The following is a 25437-nucleotide window of genomic DNA, read 5'->3' as shown; positions in this document are numbered from 1 at the left end:
TGGTGCAGTAGAGAACCGTCATTTCAACTCCTTGAACGCGGCTTCGCACCGATCCGACCAGGTGAAGGGGACTTTTGGAGAGGTCAGGGCTGTCAGGGGGCTAACTACCTGACTGTAGCCCTTAATGAACCTCCTATAGAAATTAGCAAAGCCGAGGAACTGTTGCAGCTTCCTACGGCTTGTTGGTTGGGGCCAATCTCTCACCGCCGCAACCTTGGCCGGATCAGGGGCGACGGAGTTGGAGGAGATTATAAACCCCAGGAAGGACAAAGACGCGCGGTGAAACTCGCACTTCTCGCCCTTCACAAACAGTCGGTTCTCTAACAACCGCTGCAGGACCTGACGTACATGCTGGACATGGGTCTCAGGATCCGGAGAAAAGATGAGAATATCGTCCAGATATACGAAGACGAATCGGTGCAGGAAGTCCCGCAAGACGTCATTAACCAAGGCTTGGAATGTCGCGGGGGCGTTGGTGAGGCCGAACGGCATGACCAGGTACTCAAAGTGACCTAACGGGGTGTTAAATGCCGTCTTCCATTCGTCTCCCTTCCGGATCCGAACCAGGTGATACGCATTCCCAAGATCCAGCTTAGTAAAGATTTTGGCTCCATGCAGGGGGGTGAACACGGAATCTAACAATGGCAACTGGTATCGGTTGCGAACCGTAATCTCATTCATTCGAAGTCCGCCATCTTTCTTGCCCACAAAAAAGAAACCTGCCCCCATCGGGGAGGTGGAGTTCCGGATCAGCCCGGCAGCTAATGAGTCCCGGATGTAGGTCTCCATTGATTCGCGCTCAGGTCGTGAGAGGTTGTACAGCCTGCTGGACGGGAACTCAGTGCTTGGAACCAAATCAATGGCACAATCGTACGGACGGTGCGGGGGAAGGGTGAGTGCCAGATCCTTGCTGAAGACGTCAGCAAGATTGTGGTACTCAACCGGCACTGCCGTCAGATTGGGAGGGACTTTGACCTCCTCCTTAGCCTGTGAACCGGGAGGAACCGAGGATCCTAAACACCCCCGATGGCAGGTTTCGCTCCACTGAACCACCACCCCAGACGGCCAATCAATCCGGGGATTGTGCTTCAACATCCATGGGATGCCCAAAATCACGCGGGAGGTAGAAGGAGTCACAAAAAACTCAATCTCCTCCCGATGGTTTCCAGACACTACCAGAGTTACTGGTTGTGTCTTGTGTGTGAGTAAAGGGAGGAGGGTGCCATCTAGTGCCCGCACCTGCAATGGCGAAGGAAGCGCCACCAGAGGGAGCCCTACCTCCCTTGCCCATCTGCTGTCTAGCAGATTCCCTTCTGACCCCGTGTCCACCAGTGCTCGGGCTTGATGGGTTAAATCCCCGCTCAGGATTGTGACTGGGAGTCGTGTGGCAATTTGTGTGTGTCTCACTTGAATGGTTTGACCCCTCCTTAGCCCAGTCTCTAAGGGAGGTTGTTGTCGTTTTGGCCGTTTGGGGCAGTTTCTCTGTGTGTGCTCAGTTGAGCTGCAGAGAAAACACTCTCCACGGATCAGCCTCCCCATTTTGGCCCTGTGCGTTTCCCTAACAACGTCAGCAGGGGGAGCTGTTGCCCCACAAAGCGCTGCGGCTGTGGAGCGTGGGGAGGGCGGCGCCTTATCGAACCCGGAAGGGAGAGGGGCGGCGCGTATCTGGTCACGTCCTTCACCTCGCTCCCGACGGCGTTCCTCCAACCGATTGTCTAACCGTATAACGAGATCGATAAGCCCATCTAAATCCCGCGGTTCCTCCTTAGCTACCAGCTGCTCCTTCAGAACCAACGACAGTCCGTTTACGAGGCGGCGCAGAGCGCAACGTTATTCCAGCCGGACCTCGCAGCTGCGATGCGGAAGTTGACTGCATAAGCGGCTGCGCTCTCGCGTCCCTGTCTCATTGACAGCAGCACAGTTGAAGCGGTCTCTCCTCTGTTAGGATGATCAAACACTGTTCTGAACTCCCCCACAAACCCAGTGTATGCTGATAACAACCGTGAGTTCTGTTCCCAGAGCGCCGTAGCCCAGGCGTGTGCTTTACCCCGAAGCAGAGCAATCACATAAGCTATTTTACAGGGCTTATGTATGCTTCAGGGGATGGTGGGAGGGGTTGTTGAACCACCACTGGAACGTTTATATCCTGCACAGGGTCGGCAGGAGGACGAGCCGCAGCAGCGCCCTGAGCGCTTGCCGCCATCTGTGCGGAGAGAGCCTCCACCCTGCGGTTCAGGAGGATGTTTTGCTCAGTCATTTGATCCAACCGAGCCGTAAAGGCGGTGAGAATGTGCTGCAGCTCACCAATCACGTCTCCTGCAGACGCCTGTGCTCCCTGCTCTCCCATTGGTCGTTCAACAGCCGGGTGACGCCCCTCGGAGTCCATGACGCTGGCCGAGATATCCTGTTGGGAAAGTGTAGTGACACGGACCCACAACAGGGGGCGCAAATGAACGGTCAATAGATGAGCCAAAAAGTAACAATTTAATGTTGTGAATGTGCACAACGAACATACAGACAATCACAGAATATCATAACAGTCAATACACAGAGGTGACGTGTGGGCAGGCTCGAGGATAGAAGACGTCTGTCCTGAGAAGAGCCGGAACCACACGATTTCCGCCGCCCCAGAACCTGGTGAATACTGGAGCCGCCAAGTCCCGAATTCCCAGGTGATCACCGTCCCCGACTGTCGGATCTGGTACTGCTGGCGAAGAACAAAGACAGTCAAGTGTGGGTGTGTGTACACCCAGTAACAACAACGGTGGGAATGCCACCTCCACCTCTCATTCAATATGTTGCAGCGGTCTCAGCTGAAAAGGAGCGCCGTCTTGCACAGCCTCCTCACAAACGACCGGTTCTCCTGCAAAATAACAGAGTTACAAATCTCACAAAAAGGCTGAGAGTATTACCTCCTATGAAGTATGATATCTCGGCAACGAGGTGGAGATGACGTCTGGTCTTTATGGAGTGAGATGATGTTGAGTAGATGGGTGACAGCTGTCAAGAGGTAATGAGCAACAGCTGTCACCCCCGGCTGTGTCCATGGCAGCAGCGCCCTCTCGTGCCTGAAGCCCGCACTTCAGGCAGGGCGCCCTCTGGTGGTGGGCCAGCAGTACCTCCTCTTCTGGCGGCCCACACAACAGATTGGGCTCCTAAATACTGTATTCTTTGTCTCCATTCTTTAAGTAGCACAACGTGGAAAACATTTCTTATTGAAATGCACATTTGACCTTGAAGAGGTTAGGTGCAATGTTTAAATTGTGCCCTGTCCAGAATCTGACAGCATTCATTTGGATAAAGGTAACACATCCTCACACATCCGTGACAGCTGGTGGTGGGATGAGATGACCAGGTAGTTAGACAAGTGGTGTAGAGTTGCCGTCCATGGGCTCAGTCATTCTTCCATGGGGCAGATGGAATGGCCACGTCTGGATGTGCTTATACTTTATTCATCATCAGCACACAGTGTGCCCGCCTGCCAGGCACTTCTCGTCTTTTGTCTGGATGACATTCAGACTGACTCATGTGTTCTCGAGTGGCCTCTGCAGCCACGTAGCCCCGTGTCACTGGTCAATATTTCAAGGCTCGGGTCATTACTTATCTCACGTTTTAAAGATGTGGTAGCGTAAGACGCTTGCTTTTGTTGTTGTGGCTTTGTACGTTTGTGTTAAAAAACAGTTCAATGTTGACTGCTCTTCAACACCACAGCATTTTGTTTATTTCTTGAAAGGATTTTTTTTTTCCAAAATAAATATTTTTGTAATACACTTGATAGTAAGGGGTTCAATCCCAGAATATGGCACTTTGAAAATACATCATGCTATAAATTTTAGAAATGTTTAACTGTCTGTTTGTTCTCCTACTCCTCCCAGGTTGTTAGCCATTTTTACATTAGATGACAAAACCCCTTAAAGTGCTTATTTTGGCAAAGGTCAAGGTCATTCAGCCAAAGGTCATATTTCATTTTTAGATTGCCATTTGCCCCAAACCTGGTATACACATGAAGGAGGGTTCCAGATTTTCCCAGGGAAGGTCAAATTTGCCAAAGGTCAGTTATTGAGATAAAAGTAAATGGAGTGTTTCACTCCTAGTTGCACTAAAGTTGATACACATATCGTGGTGGGTTCCAGAATTGCCCAGGAAAGTCAGATTTGCCAGCGGTCAATAGTGGGGCCAAAAACATATCTTTATTTGTACCTTTTCTTCCAAATTCAGTACGTCATTGAAGGCTGACCCTGAACTTTCCGTCAAAGAATTAATTTGGGCAAAAGTCAAGGAATTTTATTTTCCCTCATGATTTGGGCCAAATATGACAGACACTTAGATGGATTCCAGGATTTCCCTGGCAAGGTCAGCCAGAAGGCAGTCATTTGGGTGAAGGTCACAGTGATTGGGTCAAATGTCAGGTTACTGTAGCCCTCACGGTCTTCATGTCCACCAGTCAAATCCTACTCCCATCCTGTGATGAGTTTCCTGGCATTGCCTGTGAATGTCAGCTGTGTTCTTTCCATGCCGATGTTTGTTTGCTCACTCTGTGTGTCATCTCTGTTCCTCAGTTCTTCAGGAAGGCTCAGGGGGATTTCTTCATTGGCTGCCTGTTTCTTACAGAGCTCAGCACACCGTTCGTCTCACTGGGGAAAATACTTATACAGGTGAGGCAGCACGTACACAGAGGGGAAGGCAGAACCAGTTTCTGCTTAAGTGAAGATAAATAAATAAATATCGGTTACAGTGTTGATGTTGTCACAAATCACTGTGTTGGAGGATTGCTTTTTTCCCCCTCAAAGCAAAATGTGGAAAGATTAGAATGACTGTAGGTAGGGAGACCTTCAGAATCCCTGAGGCCCATTGGGTTGGTGCTTGTCCATGGATACTGTAGAAGCCACCGCCCTGCACAGCTCTCGCAGTGTATAGGCGGACTATGATGTATAGCAACTTGATGAAGATCCAATGAATAAGCAAAATCAACATCTCTGGCATGCAAAGGATGATGGGATTGACAGAGGGCCATTTGGGATGAGGTTAGACTGGGAATTGCTTATGCTTTTAATTTTTACAGTATGTAGATTGAAAAGAAAATAGTAGGAGTTCATGTCTGGGTGTCATGGATCACAGAAGCCACAGTTGAGATCTGTCTTCAGATCAGCATAGAAAATAAAAAAGACAAATGCTACTTTGCTTTTTACTTTTTCAAAATAAGTTAATGATGAAAATAAGGAATGTTTGCAAAGGGGGTGTTACACACAAATCACCTTGTCTGTCCATGAATCTTAGAAGCACAGTTTTTCCTATAAACCTATCCATCCATTTACTATACCCGCTTAGTCCAGTTAAGGGTCACGGGGGTGCTGGAGCCTATCCCAGGAGTCATGGACTGAGAGGTGGGGTGCACCCTGGACAGTCTATCACAGGGCCATATATCTTCAAGGAGGGATCTTTGGCTTTTCGTATTCAGTTTAATATATCATATTTTTGCAGTCACACATACACAGATTGACCATTTCGTTTCATTTAATCACAAAAGATTTATGACTACTGATATAATACATGCAAGCAGTTAGTGTTACAGAGTGGACCGTAATATTTTGAGCTTGATCACAGGTTACCTCCGCTAAGGCCCAATAAAAAAAAAGAAACATTAGTTTATCATCCCTGCCCGCATGCTGAAATCGGGCCGCGTGATTTTTTTTTTTTTTTTTTTTTTTTTTTTGGCAAATTTTATTGACGGCGGTACAGCTGGTGCAAGAACCAGCACGTCCGTTAGGTGGCAAGTGTGCTTTAGCCGAAGACGGCCGAAGTTTACCAAGCTGGACCTGAAAGTTAGCGCTTGTCATCACTGACAACCACATATGCGAGGATGATGCCGTTTATCGTGATACAGATTGCTGACAAACCCAAGAAGCTGAAGCCACAGTCCGGGGTGAGCGTACCCCCAAGGAGACCACGAGCGATATTTACAGCCAGTATGCATGTGGTACACTGTACAGTGGAGGTAACTTGGACCCGGAGGTCCTAACGGTTGCAAGGTGAGTTTTTCCGCAGTCGCTTCCTCTATGGCAACTCATTAGTGCCAAAAGCACTCACACTTGGTAGTTCCGGTCGCTTGGTCTGGCCCACGAATTTTTTCATAGGCTACTTCTGGCATTATGTTTATATTTTTGTGTATGTTAATCAAATACTATTGCAGAGCTGTGAAGCTGGTTTTGCCATCGTTCTAAAAGGGAAGTTTCATTTCCCAGCCTCAAAGTTTTGCTGTATTGTTTGTTCTCTGTTTGTAAGAAAAAAATCCGCCCTCCCTCATCACTTTTTTCTGATATCAAGGATGGTAAATGAATGTTTTGTTTTTTTAATCGACAGAGGCTCTTCGCCTCTTTGATCATCTGTCTGGCCACAAACACTATAATATATTTTTTGATGCCTGATTTTTGTGTGTGTAGACCCCAAATCGAGGAGTGGATTAAAATGTGTTTGTGATGCGACTCTACGTAAAGAGTTTTACCTTTTATCTCTTTCTCATCACACATCTGATGGGGAAAATAATTCTTATTGCCCTCTGAGTGTCCTTTTGTTAATCTATTTATTTATTAAAAGATGTGAAATCATGAATTAGATGCACCGTTTCATGGACTGCAGTGTTTTTCTGTCGTCATTCGTGCTCAGGTGGCCGTGCATCACCAAACACCTGAGTTTCTTCGTTCCATTTGGTTTGCAGCACGGTGGCTGCACCATCAATAATTAATGGCCGGGTTTCTTTAAAAACACAGCTGCGGTCCTGTCGTCTCTTCCTGGCTCCGGACTCTTCGCCTACTGATTGTTCTTTGATTAGTTCGACCCGGGCTCATTTCCTGCACTTTGACGAGCACACGCGTGCTGCCGTCAGAGGCGGTGCGTGTTATTAAACTGGTGATGTAAGACGGGAAGAGACCGCTGGCTTCCAGGACCTTGCTGACATCTGGTGCCGTTCCAGTGAAAAAAAAAAAGTAGAAAAGGGGGTGTTCACAATAATGGTAGTGTGGCATTCAGTCAGTGAGTTCGTCAGTTTTGTGGAATAAACAGGTGTGAATCAGGTGTCCCCTATTTAAGGATGAAGCCAGCACCTGTTGAACATGCTTTTCTCTTTGAAAGCCTGAGGAAAATGGGACGTTCAAGACATTGTTCAGAAGAACAGCGTAGTTTGATTAAAAAGTTGATTGGAGAGGGGAAAACTTATACGCAGGTGCAAAAAATGATAGGCTGTTCATCTACAATGATCTCCAATGCTTTAAAATGGACAAAAAAAAAAAAACACGCGTGGAAGAAAACGGAAAACAACCATCAAAATGGATGGAAGAATAACCAGAATGGCAAAGGCTCACCCATTGATCAGCTCCAGGATGGTCAAAGATAGTGTGGAGTTACCTGTAAGTACTGTGACAGTTACAAGACGCCTGTGTGAAGCTAATTTATTTGCAAGAATCCCCCGCAAAGTCCCTCTGTTAAATAAAAGACATGTGCAGAAGAGGTCACAATTTGCCAAAGAACACATCAACTGGCCTAAAGAGAAATGGAGGAATATTTTGTGGACTGATGAGAGTAAAATTGTTCTTTCTGGGTCCAAGGGCCGCTGACAATTTGTGAGACGACCCCCAAACTCTGAATTCAAGCCACAGTTCACAGTGAAGACAGTGAAGCATGGTGGTGCAAGCATCATGATATGGGCATGTTTCTCCTACTATGTGTTGGGCCTATATATCGCATACCAGGTATCATGGATCAGTTTGGATATGTCAAAATACTTGAAGAGGTCATGTTGCCTTATGCTGAAGAAATGGGTGTTTCAACAAGACAGTGCCCCCAAGCACACTAGTAAACGGGCAAAATCTTGGTTCCAAACCAACAAAATGAATGCCTCGCAGATGTGAAGAAATCATGAAAAACTGTGGTTATACAACTGGTTATACAACTAAATACTAGTTTAGTGATTCACAGGATTGCCAGAAAAGCAGTTTGAACATAATAGTTTTGAGTTTGTAGCGTCAACAGCAGATGCTACTATTATTGTAAACACCCCCTTTTCTACTTTTTTTTTTACTAATAGCCCAATTTCATAGCCTTAAGAGTGTGCATATCAAGAATGCTTGGTCTTTTTGGATTTGTGAGAATCTACTGAATCTACTGGTACCTTGTTTCCCATGTAACAATAAGAAATATACTCAAAAACTGGATTAATCTTTTTAGTCACATAGCACTACTATTATTCTGAACACTACTGTATGTGGGCTCTTCCTCTGCAATTTTTTTTTTTTAGGAGGTACAACTTATAATTTGGTAAAGTGCAATTGAGATGACTGGTTACCAATTTGCCTTCTCAAGTTTCTTTAACGGTTGGATCCGTGCACAAAATTCACTTTTTTTTTTTTTTTTTTTGGATAAGCATTGACTTTTTCTTTCGTCTTCATAGCTTTGAACATCACACAGATCTTATTGTCACAAATTGTAAATGAGTCAGTACATTTGTTTCAGTTTAGTTTTTCACCCTCTGCTTCTTCCTTGGGGTAAAACTGATTATTTCACAACATTTTCTGGACATTTGAGAATTTTATCTTTGCCTCCTGCCATTTTTCTGCACATGGTCACTACAGCAGTATAGATTCACAGATTTATGCAAACTCTGGTTGTCACAACAGTGGAACTTCAAACTCGATACCATCACCCAAGAAAATACTGAATACTTGACACAATTTTTAAGACCATAAGCACAAAAAATAAAGATGCCTTTTTCATATAAAAATTACAACCATACAGACAATGACATCGTTGAAATTATTTTGAAATTGTCGAACATCATGACGAGATGCAAGATACAGTAACATAAGTTTTATACATGCAAATATTTTGTGGCATTTTTTTTGTAGGTAGTGCAAAAAATCCCCAAAAGCAACTTAACTTATATATGTCTTCATTGTAAAGACAACAAAGCATAAATATGTTGCTGTGTGCATCCATATTGTTTTCTGAGTACATCAAGTGAATGCAGTTTGTGGGAGTTTCCAATTTGGGCTTTCTGAGTCGTCTTGAATGCAGCATAAGTATGAAGCTGAAAGCTGAAAGTCACGGCTTCAGCACCAAGCGGCACCTATCCCCCCCCCCCCCCCCCGGTCAGTTTCAACAGTCAATGTAATCAAATATGAAACTGCATTTAAGGCTCTTTGAAAATGTCATCTTTATCTCCATCATTTTCTTCCTCTCTTTCTTTTTTCTTCTACTAGCTCGGCCTCCAGAGCTGTTTTCTGCACAAAGTCAACGGTGCAATGGTCCTGTTCACCTTCTTCATGTGTCGCATCGCCCTCTTCCCCTACATGTACTGGATGTATGGCCAACACTACGGCATCCCGCTCTACAGTGTGCCTTTCCACCTGCCACTGGCTGCCAACCTGGGCAACTCATGTATCTTGGCACCGCAGGTCTACTGGTTTGTCCTGCTTTGCCGAAAGGGCTACCGTCTCTTCAAACGCAGCCGCCTCAGGCCTGAAACGCCTCCCGCGGCTGCTGTCACAGTCAGTTCTAAGGATGAGTGATTTTCAGATCAGATTTACTCACTCGAACCACATAATCGGCTCCTAATGCAACTACTTCTGCAAGCTGCTAGTTTTAGCTTTTAAACTCAACTTTTATTAGAACTTCAGTCAGTCAGGACTATGCATTAGTTTTCTGCACTTACAGACATTTTCAACACAGGACCTTCGAACCTGTAAACTACTTCTCGTCATGAAGTTTGATCATCTGAGGGTTTTTGTTTTTGGGGGGTTTTTTAATGAAGTGGCTCGAGCTTGGATCTTGTTGGTGTGTTTTGCCGTCTTTCTTTACAACAGTGAAGAAGGTCGAGACGTGAAGTAGGTGACATGAAGACGATCTCCTTTGGGAAGTCGTGATAGTTGTATTCTTCCATGTTTACAGCCTCTGCCCTCGAGGAACATTTCTTAAAAGGTACATTACTGGCTGTTACCATGGGTTGTATTTATTATTGTTTAACTGTGACCTGTCATGTCTTTGTGTTCATGTGATGCACTTCCATCCATTCATTTTACGCACAGAGCAGGAGGAAGAACAGGGTGAATTAAGGCAGTCTTAGCAGGACAGCGAGGAAAACTCTTTATCTCCACGTAAAACCTTAATAATGTTTAAAGCCCCGTTCTGACTTTCATAGATATGCATTCTGGAAGGTGCCAGTTTGAATCTGTCTACACTGGGACATTCTCTCTTTGTGTCCAGGGCCTTCATTTGTCAAACTGTGTAGAAAAGGTTCTAAATGCTGACATATGAACAAAAGTCAGTATGTGTATAAGTACAAAAAAGAAAAAAAAATCTGTATTTATCAAACAGGCGGATGCCGATCATACTCACATCAATAAGTATCTGGCGTTAATAAATCTGTGCACATTCATGGTCATATGCATTCAAAAACACCCTCAGTTAATCATATGTGGTAAGAAAACATCAGTTTTTTGTTTGTATCTGCTGTGTTCATCACCAAAATAAGGGCTAAGAGAGTGAAGAAAACAAACGGTTGTGAAACAGACACAAAGATGATTATGTGTAGGCACAACAGTAAGATGAAAAATAAAAATAAAAAAATAAAATAAATGCGCCACTAGATGGCAATGACCCATCCACCAGTAGTTTTAAATCCAACTATTTGTCATAAGAATTCCCTTATGGTGATACCAAAATCACTTAGGGACATAATTTTAACAAGTTTTAAGAAACTTTAATACACTCTACACAACTACCATAAAACTTTCCAATTAACCGAATAGCTAGACAGTTATTTATCATTGCAGTCGTCCAAGAATCCTTTGCGTTCCTTTGATGTTACCACGCTGCTGTCAATATTAATTTTTCCCAATAAAAGCTGAGTACTGTAAATAATGAGGTCTCATTTTTAGTATAAAATTGCAGGATGAGGGGATGAGATCAGAAGCTGCTGTTTAGTTCACACAGGTGTCTTTTGTAGGTTTTGACACCAATGAGGCTACATGTGTCTGTCTAACTCGATATAATGCTAATTGTGTTCTTATTAATTTGAGCACAAAAAACCCATATGTCAATGAGGTTGCAATGCTTTCTAGTTCCAGTTTCCCTTTTCTACCATTACATGCTGTGCATATATTTACATACATTTCTAATGACAAGTTGGTAAACTCTATACTTTGTATAGAAATGTACACATGGTTGATAAATGGAGGCCCTGGTCTTGTTGTAACTGTGGTTGGATTCTTAAGATGTTTGAAAATTTGCCCCCCCCCCCTTCATGAACTTCGACATACTTTGATAATCCCTTGCATTTCTATGGAATCTGGAACGTTGTCGTACATCCCCTGACATCAGTAGTTAAAGTTATACTGCGGTTATGTTATGGTTGTTTTTGCACACATCACATGGTGCAAGTCCAGTGTGTTCCATTGTCAAACCGCTCACTAGGTTACCTTCATGGGCAAGCATTTGTCACGGTTGTAGGCCGTGTCCTTCTATAATGCATGTCTGTGAACGCGAGAGTTAGATTCACGTCTTTAAAATGTAACAGTGACTTTAACCCTATGTTTAGCTTATGATTGAGCTTCCAAATGTGCAACAAAAACCCAGTCTTCTTTTTCATATCTTAGTCCATCCCACAGAAGCGGTGAGTGCGAATAAAGTACGTGATAAAGTACGTACACTCAAATCATGGTGTACACATCATTGCTCAGGGGACTGTGAATTTTATGGAGAAAATTAAATCATGTAATTACAGCTCAGAACTACAATATAGTTGATATTCTGCCTGACTCATAACATGTTACACGACTGCTGTGAGACATCAAGCAGCACCAACAGGAAGTAAATGTTCTAAATAAAGTCTAAAGAGTCACCGACTGTCAGTGAACATGCACAGAAACAAGACTGGAAAAAAAACTGATGAATCGTGGGGCGTGAAGAAGAGGAGAGTTGTTTAAGAATGACCTGGGCTTACAGTAAACAGTAGTTAATGATTTCATATAGTTAGGGTTTGGAGAAATAACTAGGCACCTTATTTGGTTCTGATATTTATCACTGCTAACTGCTGCTGTGCTGATTCAGTACAAAATATCTGCTCTATCCCAATAAAGGGGTGCATGGTGGCCAAGTGGTTAATGCGCTTGGTTTCAGTGCAGAAGGTTCCGGGTTCAAATCCCACCCCTGCGACATTTCTTCATGTAATGTGAAGTTGCGTCAGGAAGGGCATCCGGCGTAAAACCTGTGCCAATTCAACATGCAGATCCACCTTGGATTTGCTGTGGCAACCCCGAGTGCAAACAAGGGAGCAGCCGAAGGGACCCACTACCCCAGTAAAGGGGTGTGTCAAATTGTTGACACAGCTACCATCAAGTCAATAAAATTTATTTTACAAATTTAAGATTTGTATCATTAACACTTCTGTCTTCAAATTATTAAGATTTGTGTCATCGGATTGAGATATTTATCAGATTACCTATCAAATCTAAGATTTCTATTGTTAGAACATTAACACTTGCCATCAAATCATTAAGATTTCTGTAATCATTTTAGATATTTATCATCAAATGTTTAGATGTCTTTCATCAAATCATTAAGATTTCTGTAATCAGACGAAGACTTCCATCATGGGATCTTTAGGTTTTGTAAGATTGTTCTCAAGTGTAAATCATCAATTCATGAAGAGCTCTGACATAGATATAAAATTTATTTTAAGATTAAGATTTATGTTGACAGATTAAAATGTTTGTCATCAAGTCTTTAAGATTTCTACGTATAATCAGACTAAGACTTACATCATGAGATGTTTAGGTTTTATCAGATTGTTCAAGTGTAAGTCATCGAATCATGAAGAGTTCTGACGTAATTATAACATTTATTTTAAGATTTTTGTTGACAGATTATTAAAATTTTAGTCTGATCATAGAACTCTTAAGGATTTGATGACAAAGACTTCCATCATGGGATCTTCAGGTTTTGTAAGATTGTTAAAATTACTAAATCACAAAGAATTCTGTTGATAGATTTACTATGTTAACAGATTATTAAAATATCTGTCCTCAAATCATTATGATTTCTGTCACCAGGTTAAGACAGTTCTGATTGTTCAGTCATTTGCCATGATATCATTAACAATTCTTTAATTCAAGATTTCTATTGTGAGATCATTAGCACATCAAATATTAAGATTTCTGTAATCATTTTAAGATATTTATCACATTGTAGACACACACATCTGTCATCAAATCATTATGATTTCTATAATCAGATTAAGACTTACAACATGAGTTCTTTAAACTTTGTCAGATTGTTAAAACATAAATCATCAAATCATGATGAGTTATGTCATAAACTGTAAAATTAACATTTATGTTAACAGATTGTTTAAAATGTCTGTTGTCAAATCATCAAGGCTTCTGTTACAAGACTTTTCTATCATTGATTTGTTAAAATTTCTGCCATGAGATCATTAAGACTTTTTGTTAAACTTAAACAGCTATTGATGAGGATTCTGCCTTTGATCAATATTCCTGATTATGGGATTGAAGGATTAAGATATAGAGATTAAAGGTCAGATCCACCCCTTGATCTGGATCTGTACCAAAATTTACTTGACCCAAGGTCTATGTCTGCACCAGATGTCTTTGAAGTGTATTCACGTCTTTTTGGGATGTCCTCCTGACAATCACATGGAGTGCACTTCACGTTACACCACTGTCATGAACATAAATTGCACCTTCCAGCTTCTTCCTATAGCTAGCTGACGACTTGGTGGCGTGTACCACCAAAGTGATTTTGAAGTTGAAAATTGATACATAATGTTTCTTAAATGCCGCAAACTAAACTAAAAGGTTCCTACTTGAAAATGCTTTTATATTAGCTTGCTGTACATCTACATTTTAAATATAAAGGACTGATTAAGTTATTTGCTATACTGACAAGAACATTTGTGTATTATTTATTGCTCTCTGTGTGACACTGGAGCGTTAACACTGTGCAGTCAGAGCCATTATGGGGCAGTTTTACTGTTGATGTGTTTTAAATGCACATTTAATACACTAGATGCTGCACGAGCCTCACTGTGAGACGTCACTACTGCCGCCATATTAGGAAGGCACAGATGTGCATGGGAATTAATGGAAATCTACAGACAGTGGCAGGATTGGATAACAAGCTGTATAATGACATTGAAAGTAGATTGCGGGCATTCTTGTCAACGCCTGTGATTCCACCGACAGCACCTCAGTGAGATCCAGGCACGTTCCAGAATTGACCGAGGAGAATCACACCAGCATTGTATTTTTGCTTGTTTTGTTGATCGAACCAGATGGGACAGGTGACAATTTGCACAAAGCAAATCAAGCCCGACAGGAAATCAACTCATAAATGGGACAGTGAATCCATTCAAACTATAATAAAATAAAACATGTAGACTATGAACTGTAAGATTAAAACATGCACAATATAAATTGTGTAGCTGCATAGAGTACTCCGCCATTGTAGTAGCAGACAAATTAGGAAAAAAATTACCAAATCAAAATGCCGCATGTATGATAGAGCTAAAGCTACGGTCACATTAGCGACAAGACTTGCCATTCATTTTTAATCAGAATGAGGATTATGCAACGCCAAGAGACAACAGTCACTCTGCCACCAGCGAGGTGGGGCCAAAAGTCTATTTTATGTAAATACCAAGTGGGACGACACGGCGACTGCCAATCCCAGTGACAAAAGGCAACGTGACATCACCTCAAACAAAATAAACCAAGTTGGCAGAAAACACTCCAAAACAGCTTATTTCTGTGTAAATGTAATATGTTTATCATGTATTTTGTTAAAATTGGCAAGAAATAAAGACTTCTAAATGTGAAAACGCTGTTTTTGTCAACAAATAACACCTCTGAAGTGATTTACGAGACATAATAGCATGTGCGCTCCCATCAAGCAACAAAGCCACCTGCTTGTCGCCGTCATTTGTAGCTAATGTGACCGTATGGTCAACCGTAGGGCAGCCGTGACATGACGTAGCCGCACCTGGAGTGAGAGTCTGTAGAGAAAGCAGCCAGCAGGTGTCTGTAGACTTGAACACACACGCGCATTTGTACTTGACAATATGGGGACACAGTCATTACTGTTGACCTACATAAGCTGTGCAACATGGAAGGTATTATGTCTGTGATTGTGGCTCTCAAAAAAGGGTCAGTTGATGGTTAAATGTGTTGCTATATCAGGTGATTATATAATCAATGTTTTTAACTCCTTGTCTTAATTATAGAGCTTCACTTTTTACCTGAAAGCTACACTTATGGTTTGTGTCTATAATCATCTGAAGCATTGTTGTAGTTATTGAGAATTTATATATATATATATATATATATATATATATATATATATATATATATATATATATATATATATATATATATATATATATATATATATATATATATATATATATATATACGAGGTCTGTGAGAAAAGTATCCGACCTTATTATTTTTTTTAAAAACCATATGGATTTGAATTACATGTGATTACATCAGCCAAGCTTGAACCCTCGTGGGCATGCGAGAGTTTTTTCACGCCTGTCGGTGACGTCATTCGCCTGTGAGCACGCCTTGTGGAAGGAGTGGTCCAGCCCCCTCGTCGGATTTTCATTGTCTGAGAAGTTGCTGAGAGACTGGCGCTGTACTTGATCAAAATTTTTTCAAAAACTGTGAGCCACATCCGAGTGGACACCATTCGATAAATTCGGCTGGTTTTCGGTGAAAATTTTAATGGCTGATGAGAGATTTTGGATTGTTTCTATTGCTGTAAAAGACTTCCCACGGAGCGGCACGTCGCGCAGCGCTCCGAGGCGGCGACGTCATCCTGTTTCAAGCTGAAAACCTCCAAATTTAAGCCTCTCTTGACCCAGGACGTCGTGAGAGAACAGAGAAGTTTCAGAAGAGGTCGGAATCAGCAGTTTATCTGGACATTCCACTGTTAAAGGAGATTTTTTTAATGAAAGATGTGCGGACGGATTGGCGTGTCAGCTCGCAGCCGGCGCGGCGTGCCCGCCACAGGAAAAACACCTCCGTTGGAAACCTTAAGGACAAGTTGGAACATGCCCTGCTGTTAAACAATTTCTCAGATACTCACTCAACTGAAAGCCACCAAAAGCGGCCTGGATTTTACAAATGGTTATCAACACTGAGGTGTTTTTCCTGTGGCGGGCGCACCGCGCCAGCTGCGAGCCGACGCGCCAATCCGTCTGCACGTCTTTCATTAAAAAAATCTCTTTTAACAGTGGAATGTCCAGATAAACTGCTGATTCCAACCTCTTCTGAAAGTTCTCTGTTCTCTCACGATGTCCTGGGTCAACAGAGGCTTAAATTCAGAGGTTTTCAGCTTGAAACAGGATGATGACGTCGCCTCGGAGCACTGTGCGACGTCCCGCTCCGGGCGAAGTCCTTACAGCGATAGAAACAATCCAAAATCTCTCATCAGCCATTAAAATTTTCACCGAAAACCGGACGAATTTATCGAATGGTGTCCACTCGGATGTGCCTCACAGTTTTTGAAAAAATTTTGATCAAGCACAGCGCCAGTCTCTCAGCAACTTCTCAGACAATGAAAATCCGACGAGGGGGCTGGATCACTCCTTCCACAAGGCGTGCTCACAGGCAAATGACGTCACCGACAGGCATGAAAAAACTCACGCATGCGCACGAGGGTTCAAGCTTGGCTGATGTAAACACACGTGATTCAAATCCATATAGTTTTTTTTTTAAATAAAACTGTTGGTTTCTTTTCTAGTAGACCTCGTATATATACTCAACAAAAATATAAACGCAACACTTTTGGTTTTGCTCCCATTTTGTATGAGATGAACTCAAAGATCTAAAACTTTTTCCACATACACAATATCACCATTTCCCTCAAATATTGTTCACAAACCAGTTGAAATCTGTGATAGTGAGCACTTCTCCTTTGCTGAGATAATCCATCCCACCTCACAGGTGTGCCATACCAAGATGCTGATTAGACACCATGATTAGTGCACAGGTGTGCCTTAGACTGCCCACAATAAAAGGCCACTCTGAAAGGTGCAGTTTTGTTTTATTGGGGGGGGATACCAGTCAGTATCTGGTGTGACCACCATTTGCCTCATGCAGTGCAACACATCTCCTTCGCATCATCCGTGAAGAGAACACCTCTCCAACGTGCCAAATGCCAGGGAATGTGAGCATTTGCCCACTCAAGTCGGTTACGACGACGAACTGGAGTCAGGTCGAGACACTGATGAGGACGCCGAGCATGCAGATGAGCTTCCCTGAGACGGTTTCTGAAAGTTTGTGCAGAAATTCTTTGGTTATGCAAACCGATTGTTTCAGCAGCTGTCCGAGTGGCTGGTCTCAGACGATCTTGGAGGTGAACATGCTGGATGTGGAGGTCCTGGGCTGGTGTGGTTACACGTGGTCTGCGGTTGTGAGGCTGGTTGGATGTACTGCCAAATTCTCTGAAACGACTTTGGAGACGGCTTATGGTAGAGACATGAACGTTCAATACACGATCAACAGCTCTGGTTGACATTCCTGCTGTCAGCATGCCAACTGCACACTCCCTCAAATCGTGCGACATCTGTGGCATTGTGCTGTGATAAAACTGCACCTTTCAGAGTGGCCTTTTATTGTGGGCAGTCTAAGGCACACCTGTGCAATAATCATGGTGTCTAATCAGCATCTTGGTATGGCACACCTGTGAGGTGGGATGGATTATCTCAGCAAAGGAGAAGTGCTCACTATCACAGATTTAGACTGGTTTGTGAACAATATTTGAGGGAAATGGTGATATTGTGTCTGTGGAAAAAGTTTTAGATCTTTGAGTTCATCTCATACAAAATGGGAGCAAAACCAAAAGTGTTGCGTTTATATTTTTGTTATATATATATATGTAGCTGTATTTTGTTAGAGCATCTGCTTAATGTCTGTCACATGCTTCACTTATTTGTTCACATTAAAAAAAAATTTAATTATTTTAAAATGATTCCAGGATTGGTTTCCCTCTGGACCCTGGAGTCAATATTTGTCAACTATTCTTGGACAATATTGTCTGTCATACAGGCTTTATAGCCAGCTCATTGTGTTTGACTTAATGGACTGTTTCCCTTGTTCTGTCAAATTTATCTATGCAGATGAGGTTCTGGCACACCTTTAGAACATTTTTATTATGATACCGCTACAGGCCAGGCCTTATGTTCATTTCAGATTTTTTGGGGGTGGATCAGTGGGGGGGCACTAGTTCACTTTGTGCTTTAATCAGGGATGAGACAATTTTAGGTCTGCTGAGTTTGAGTTCCTGCTGGTCTTTTGAATTCATTCTCACTGGGTTTTCTTGCTTTCAGAGTTATACAATTCTCAAAAAAGAACAAAAAAAATCAACTGTTCATTATAATAATGACTGGTTTGCTCTTTGATTATTTTCTTGAAGATTTTTAAATAAAGTTTTACTTAAAACTAGTCAAAGAAAAACCATGTGGGTCTGTGGATTTCATTCGGTCTTGTGCCTTCTTTAAGTGTCCTTTATTATTATTATTATTATTGTTATTTTTTTTTTTTTTATTGTTGTTATCAGCAAGCAATTCTTTTCATCTGGTGTTAAAGCCATCTACCATTTCTTACCATTTGTCATTTGACAAATGCTAAAATCATCATCGTCAAAGATGTTTTAGTCAAAAGTGTGATGGTGATGAATTTAACTGCTGTTTGGGATCAACGATGGAACCCCATCACTGTCGTGACCTCACAACTGACAGCTTTAGAAAGGATATAACAAATAGATCACAACACTGATCTGTATATATTGCAAACCAGCCACCATATTACCACTTCGATATCCCGCTCCTGAACGCTCTTTGCTTTAATGAGGTGCACGTAACTTTATTCTTTGTCATATTGTTAAAAAACACCTTCACGTGCAGCTGTAAACTGCGCAAAGTGCCAGTTCAAAGGCTGTGGATGAAAATTTCACCTGTGAGTATGATTGAAATGGGAAGTAATGAACAATAATTTGAAGAGTTTTCTCCCTTATTCCAGCACATAGGCAAAGATAAGACTATGTAACACAATTTTTGTTCCTGGCTTCTAAGTGTTATATTTCAACTGCTTATGTCTAAAGTCTATGGAAAAATGACTACATTCAGCACAAACATTGATTTTATTTTTTTTAACGTTCTAGAAAGTTCTAAAAGTTTCTTTAAATTTCTAGATAATTCTGGAAACTTCTAGAAAATTCTGGACAGTTCTAACAGTTAAAGAATATTCTAGAAGACTACTCAGTAGTAGTGAAGGCGAATTGAGAATATTCTTGAAAACAGACAAATTTCAAAATATCATTGTCTTGATCACAGAAGCAAAGTTTCTGTGGAATAACAGCGATTTTCTATTTATTTAAGGCATAACAGGTTAGGAAAACATACTGTGTATCCAGGAACAAAAAAATAAAAATTTGTTACATAGTGTAATATGAGCGAAGCGTCACGCAGCGACGCGAAGCTCACTCATGGTACAGGGCATCCTAAACAGGAAGTGCCAATTTTCAAATCCACAGTAAAACAGCAAATGTTCAAATGTCAAACACTTCCTGGATTGACAGACAAGATCCCATGGAATCTTGCGGGAACTCAGTGACAAGCTAACACTCAAACAGGAAGTACCAACTTTTCAGTCAGTGGAACAGGAAATGTTGAACACTTCTTGGCATGGTTGAAGCTAGAGCAGAGGCTGAGGATGAGGTTTCACTGGACTCCCCTGAAATCTGATTGGACACAGATGATTGACATATCACGGCACCACATGTCTGGTTGAAAAACGTGCCTTTTCAAATTAGTGAGTCACATTGACTGCTAGGTTCCTCCTGTCCAGTAGTTGTGCTGTGTACCACAAAGAGTTCTAATCCATCTTAGTAGAAGAATAAAAATATTTACCTCAGATTTGAACTGAACACATAGTTTGAACTATGGACTTCTAATGACACCAAACTTATATTGGTGAGCAAACGACCGTATTTTATGCCAGAAATGAGGTCCAGGTTGTTAAAAGCAGCATTTCTCCTTAAATCTGGGATGCCTTATGTTTAAGCTAACAGACAGCAGCTGGTTCATGCTATGTTGGCTTATTAGTGCAACAGATACCTGAAACAATCCTTCAAATGGTGATACAAGCATTAAATTCAGCACAAATACAGCTGGAGCAAAATTAATGGAGCAACTTTAACTTTTGATCCCTGTACAAACTGAAACCGACCTTTGTCACCATTCTTGCTGCTTTCACCAGGCAAATAATGTGGTGTAGTTTTCAATGATTGGAGAATCTTTTAATTTTGACCCCTGTGTAATTCTTCAGTTGACCCCTACCTGGCTGCCTATTGAAAATTCAAGTGCCAATCAGTTTTTTTTTAAAGAGTTAATGTCTATGGATTATTTGTGCTGAATTTGATGCTTGTATCACCATTTGCAGGATTCCACTCTAAATATTCTCATCTGCTGCACTATATATGAGATGTAAGATGGTGCTCCTCAGTGTTTCTCAATTGATCTCAAAAGTATTGGAACACTTGGTATTTCACACATTTTAATTTGTTTATTCCATTTCAATTATATTTTTTTTCTAAAATTATCTTCCTTAACTCAAACTGAAAGCAAATCTCTACAACTTGATATAAATTAATTAAAAATATAAAATCCAGCTTCCTGATGAAGTGGTATAGAGGAGGATTTTCTTAAAAAGAAGACCTGAAAGTTCAGCTACAATTTGACAGAAAGTACATTTGAGATGAAAGCCGAGATTTGATGTTTTGGTGAAAGAAACTTTTGTAGTTCATAAATTATGTAAATAAAGTCCAAGACATAAAGTCCACCAGTAGAGGCAAGACTCTTGCTTGCCTCTACTGGTGGTTGGCTCTCACTGCGGTATTGTATCACTTCCTGTTCCGGAGCACAGCGGTGTTTTTCTGTATCTGTTAGCTGTTTAATCTGCGCAGTTAGATTGATCTAGTTATCTAGATTACGATTTGTTTCCCAGTGTAATCTTTACGTGCCTTAACTAAAGCACTCATTCTGCTGAATCACCTCTAAATTATTTACACATTATTCACTTTGCGTGTTTTTAGGAATCCGCTAGCTTAGCGTAGCTACTAGCTCTTAGCCGATTTAGCATGGCGGCTTCTCCCGTCTCTCCCGCACTTTTCTGCTCTGGGTGTGAAATGTTTAGTTATTCCTCGGCCTCCTTTAGCAGTAATGGTACTTGTAATAAGTGTAGCTTATTCGTAGCTTTGGAGGCCAGGCTGGGCGAATTGGAGACTCGGCTCCGCACCGTGGAAAATTCTACAGCTAGCCAGGCCCCTGTAGTCGGTGCGGACCAAGGTAGCTTAGCCGCCGTTAGTTCCCCCCTGGCAGATCCCGAGCAGCCGGGAAAGCAGGCCGACTGGGTGACTGTGAGGAGGAAGCGTAGCCCTAAACAGAAGCCCCGTGTACACCGCCAACCCATTCACATTTCTAACCGTTTTTCCCCACTCGACGACACACCCGCCGAGGATCAAACTCTGGTTATTGGCGACTCTGTTTTGAGAAATGTGAAGTTAGCGACACCAGCAACCATAGTCAATTGTCTTCCGGGGGCCAGAGCAGGCGACATTGAAGGAAATTTGAAACTGCTGGTTAAGGCTAAGCGTAAATTTGGTAAGATTGTAATTCACGTCGGCAGTAATGACACTCGGTTACGCCAATCGGAGGTCACTAAAATTAACATTAAATCGGTGTGTAACTTTGCAAAAACAATGTCGGACTCTGTAGTTTTCTCTGGGCCCCTCCCCAATCAGACCGGGAGTGACATGTTTAGCCGCATGTTCTCCTTGAATTGCTGGCTGTCTGAGTGGTGTCCAAAAAATGAGGTGGGCTTCATAGATAATTGGCAAAGCTTCTGGGGAAAACCTGGTCTTGTTAGGAGAGACGGCATCCATCCCACTTTGGATGGAGCAGCTCTCATTTCTAGAAATCTGGCTAATTTTCTTAAATCCTCCAAACCGTGACTATCCAGGGTTGGGACCAGGAAGCAGAGTTGTAGTCTTACACACCTCTCTGCAGCTTCTCTCCCCCTGCCATCCCCTCATTACCCCATCCCCGTAGAGACGGTGCCTGCTCCCAGACTACCAATAACCAGCAAAAATCTATTTAAGCATAAAAATTCAAAAAGAAAAAATAATATAGCACCTTCTACTGCACCACAGACTAAAACAGTTAAATGTGGTCTATTAAACATTAGGTCTCTCTCTTCTAAGTCCCTGTTGGTAAATTATATAATAATTGATCAACATATTGATTTATTCTGCCTAACAGAAACCTGGTTACAGCAGGATGAATATGTTAGTTTAAATGAGTCAACACCCCCGAGTCACACTAACTGTCAGAATGCTCGTAGCACGGGCCGGGGCGGTGGATTAGCAGCAATCTTCCATTCCAGCTTATTAATTAATCAAAAACCCAGACAGAGCTTTAATTCATTTGAAAGCTTGTCTCTTAGTCTTGTCCATCCAAATTGGAAGTCCCAAAAACCAGTTTTATTTGTTATTATCTATCGTCCACCTGGTCGTTACTGTGAGTTTCTCTGTGAATTTTCAGACCTTTTGTCTGACTTAGTGCTTAGCTCAGATAAGATAATTATAGTGGGCGATTTTAACATCCACACAGATGCTGAGAATGACAGCCTCAACACTGCATTTAATCTATTATTAGACTCTATTGGCTTTGCTCAAAAAGTAAATGAGTCCACCCACCACTTTAATCATATCTTAGATCTTGTTCTGACTTATGGTATGGAAATAGAAGACTTAACAGTATTCCCTGAAAACTCCCTTCTGTCTGATCATTTTTTAATAACATTTACATTTACTCTGATGGACTACCCAGCAGTAGGGAATAAGTTTCATTACACTAGAAGTCTTTCAGAAAGCGCTGTAACTAGGTTTAAGGATATGATTCCTTCTTTGTGTTCTCTAATGCCATGTGGCAACACGGTGCAGAGTGGCTACCTAGGCTCTGTAAGGGAGATAGAGTATCTCGTCAATAGTTTTACATCCTCATTGAAGACAACTTTGGATGCTGTAGCTCCTCTGAAAAAGAGAGCTTTAAATCAGAAGTGTCTGACTCCATGGTATAACTCTCAAACTCGTAGCTTAAAGCAGATAACCCGTAAGTTGGAGAGGAAATGGCGTCTCACTAATTTAGAAGATCTTCACTTAGCCTGGAAAAAGAGTCTGTTGCTCTATAAAAAAGCCCTCCGTAAAGCTAGGACATCTTTCTACTCATCACTAATTGAAGAAAATAAGAACAACCCCAGGTTTCTTTTCAGCACTGTAGCCAGGCTGACAAAGAGTCAGAGCTCTATTGAGCTGAGTATTCCATTATCTTTAACTAGTAATGAGTTCATGACTTTCTTTGCTAACAAAATTTTAACTATTAGAGAAAAAATTACTCATAACCATCCCAAAGACGTATCGTTATCTTTGGCTGCTTTCAGTGATGCCGGTATTTGGTTAGACTCTTTCTCTCCGATTGTTCTGTCTGAGTTATTTTCATTAGTTACTTCATCCAAACCATCAACATGTTTATTAGACCCCATTCCTACCAGGCTGCTCAAGGAAGCCCTACCATTATTTAATGCTTCGATCTTAAATATGATCAATCTATCTTTGTTAGTTGGCTATGTACCACAGGCTTTTAAGGTGGCAGTAATTAAACCATTACTTAAAAAGCCATCACTTGACCCAGCTATCTTAGCTAATTATAGGCCAATCTCCAACCTTCCTTTTCTCTCAAAAATTCTTGAAAGGGTAGTTGTAAAACAGCTAACTGATCATCTGCAGAGGAATGGTCTATTTGAAGAGTTTCAGTCAGGTTTTAGAATTCATCATAGTACAGAAACAGCATTAGTGAAGGTTACAAATGATCTTCTTATGGCCTCGGACAGTGGACTCATCTCTGTGCTTGTTCTGTTAGACCTCAGTGCTGCTTTTGATACTGTTGACCATAAAATTTTATTACAGAGATTAGAGCATGCCATAGGTATTAAAGGCACTGCGCTGCGGTGGTTTGAATCATATTTGTCTAATAGATTACAATTTGTTCATGTAAATGGGGAATCTTCTTCACAGACTAAAGTTAATTATGGAGTTCCACAAGGTTCTGTGCTAGGACCAATTTTATTCACTTTATATATGCTTCCCTTAGGCAGTATTATTAGACGGTATTGCTTAAATTTTCATTGTTACGCAGATGATACCCAGCTTTATCTATCCATGAAGCCAGAGGACACACACCAATTAGCTAAACTGCAGGATTGTCTTACAGACATAAAGACATGGATGACCTCTAATTTCCTGCTTTTAAACTCAGATAAAACTGAAGTTATTGTTCTTGGCCCCACAAATCTTAGAAACATGGTGTCTAACCAGATCCTTACTCTGGATGGCATTACCCTGACCTCTAGTAATACTGTGAGAAATCTTGGAGTCATTTTTGATCAGGATATGTCATTCAAAGCGCATATTAAACAAATATGTAGGACTGCTTTTTTGCATTTACGCAATATCTCTAAAATCAGAAAGGTCTTGTCTCAGAGTGATGCTGAAAAACTAATTCATGCATTTATTTCCTCTAGGCTGGACTATTGTAATTCATTATTATCAGGTTGTCCTAAAAGTTCCCTAAAAAGCCTTCAGTTAATTCAAAATGCTGCAGCTAGAGTGCTGACGGGGACTAGAAGGAGAGAGCATATCTCACCCATATTGGCCTCTCTTCATTGGCTTCCTGTTAATTCTAGAATAGAATTTAAAATTCTTCTTCTTACTTATAAGGTTTTGAATAATCAGGTCCCATCTTATCTTAGGGACCTCGTAGTACCATATCACCCCAATAGAGCACTTCGCTCTCAGACTGCAGGCTTACTTGTAGTTCCTAGGGTTTGTAAGAGTAGAATGGGAGGCAGAGCCTTCAGCTTTCAGGCTCCTCTCCTGTGGAACCAGCTCCCAATTCAGATCAGGGAGACAGACACCCTCTCTACTTTTAAGATTAGGCTTAAAACTTTCCTTTTTGCTAAAGCTTATAGTTAGGGCTGGATCAGGTGACCCTGAACCATCCCTTAGTTATGCTGCTATAGACGTAGACTGCTGGGGGGTTCCCATGATGCACTGTTTCTTTCTCTTTTTGCTCTGTATGCACCACTCTGCATTTAATCATTAGTGATCGATCTCTGCTCCCCTCCACAGCATGTCTTTTTCCTGGTTCTCTCCCTCAGCCCCAACCAGTCCCAGCAGAAGACTGCCCCTCCCTGAGCCTGGTTCTGCTGGAGGTTTCTTCCTGTTAAAAGGGAGTTTTTCCTTCCCACT

At 41.8% G+C, this 25437-nt stretch overlaps 1 protein-coding gene and 1 long non-coding RNA gene across 2 annotated transcripts in view; both read left to right on the top strand.

Annotated features, from left to right (window-relative positions):
* tlcd3a (TLC domain containing 3A) overlaps positions 1–12145 on the top strand; it is a 118503-nt gene extending 106358 nt beyond the window's left edge. The window contains exons 4-5 of the mRNA XM_034177841.1: positions 4560–4655; positions 9252–12145. Coding sequence (XP_034033732.1) covers positions 4560–4655; positions 9252–9560 — 405 coding nt within the window. The 3' untranslated portion in view covers positions 9561–12145. The remainder of the gene's footprint in view (positions 1–4559; positions 4656–9251) is intronic.
* Positions 12146–12254: 109 nt separating this feature from the next.
* Positions 12255–13943, top strand: LOC117516950. Its single transcript, XR_004562593.1, has 2 exons — positions 12255–13353; positions 13441–13943. It is a non-coding gene; the product is annotated as an uncharacterized LOC117516950 (long non-coding RNA).
* The last annotated feature ends 11494 nt before the right edge of the window (positions 13944–25437 follow it).

This window comes from Thalassophryne amazonica, chromosome 9 (assembly GCF_902500255.1).
Source record: "Thalassophryne amazonica chromosome 9, fThaAma1.1, whole genome shotgun sequence".
NCBI classification, from domain to species: Eukaryota; Metazoa; Chordata; class Actinopteri; order Batrachoidiformes; family Batrachoididae; genus Thalassophryne; species Thalassophryne amazonica.
Note: the sequence above shows the minus strand (reverse complement) of the source record. Positions and strands in the feature narration are given on the sequence as shown.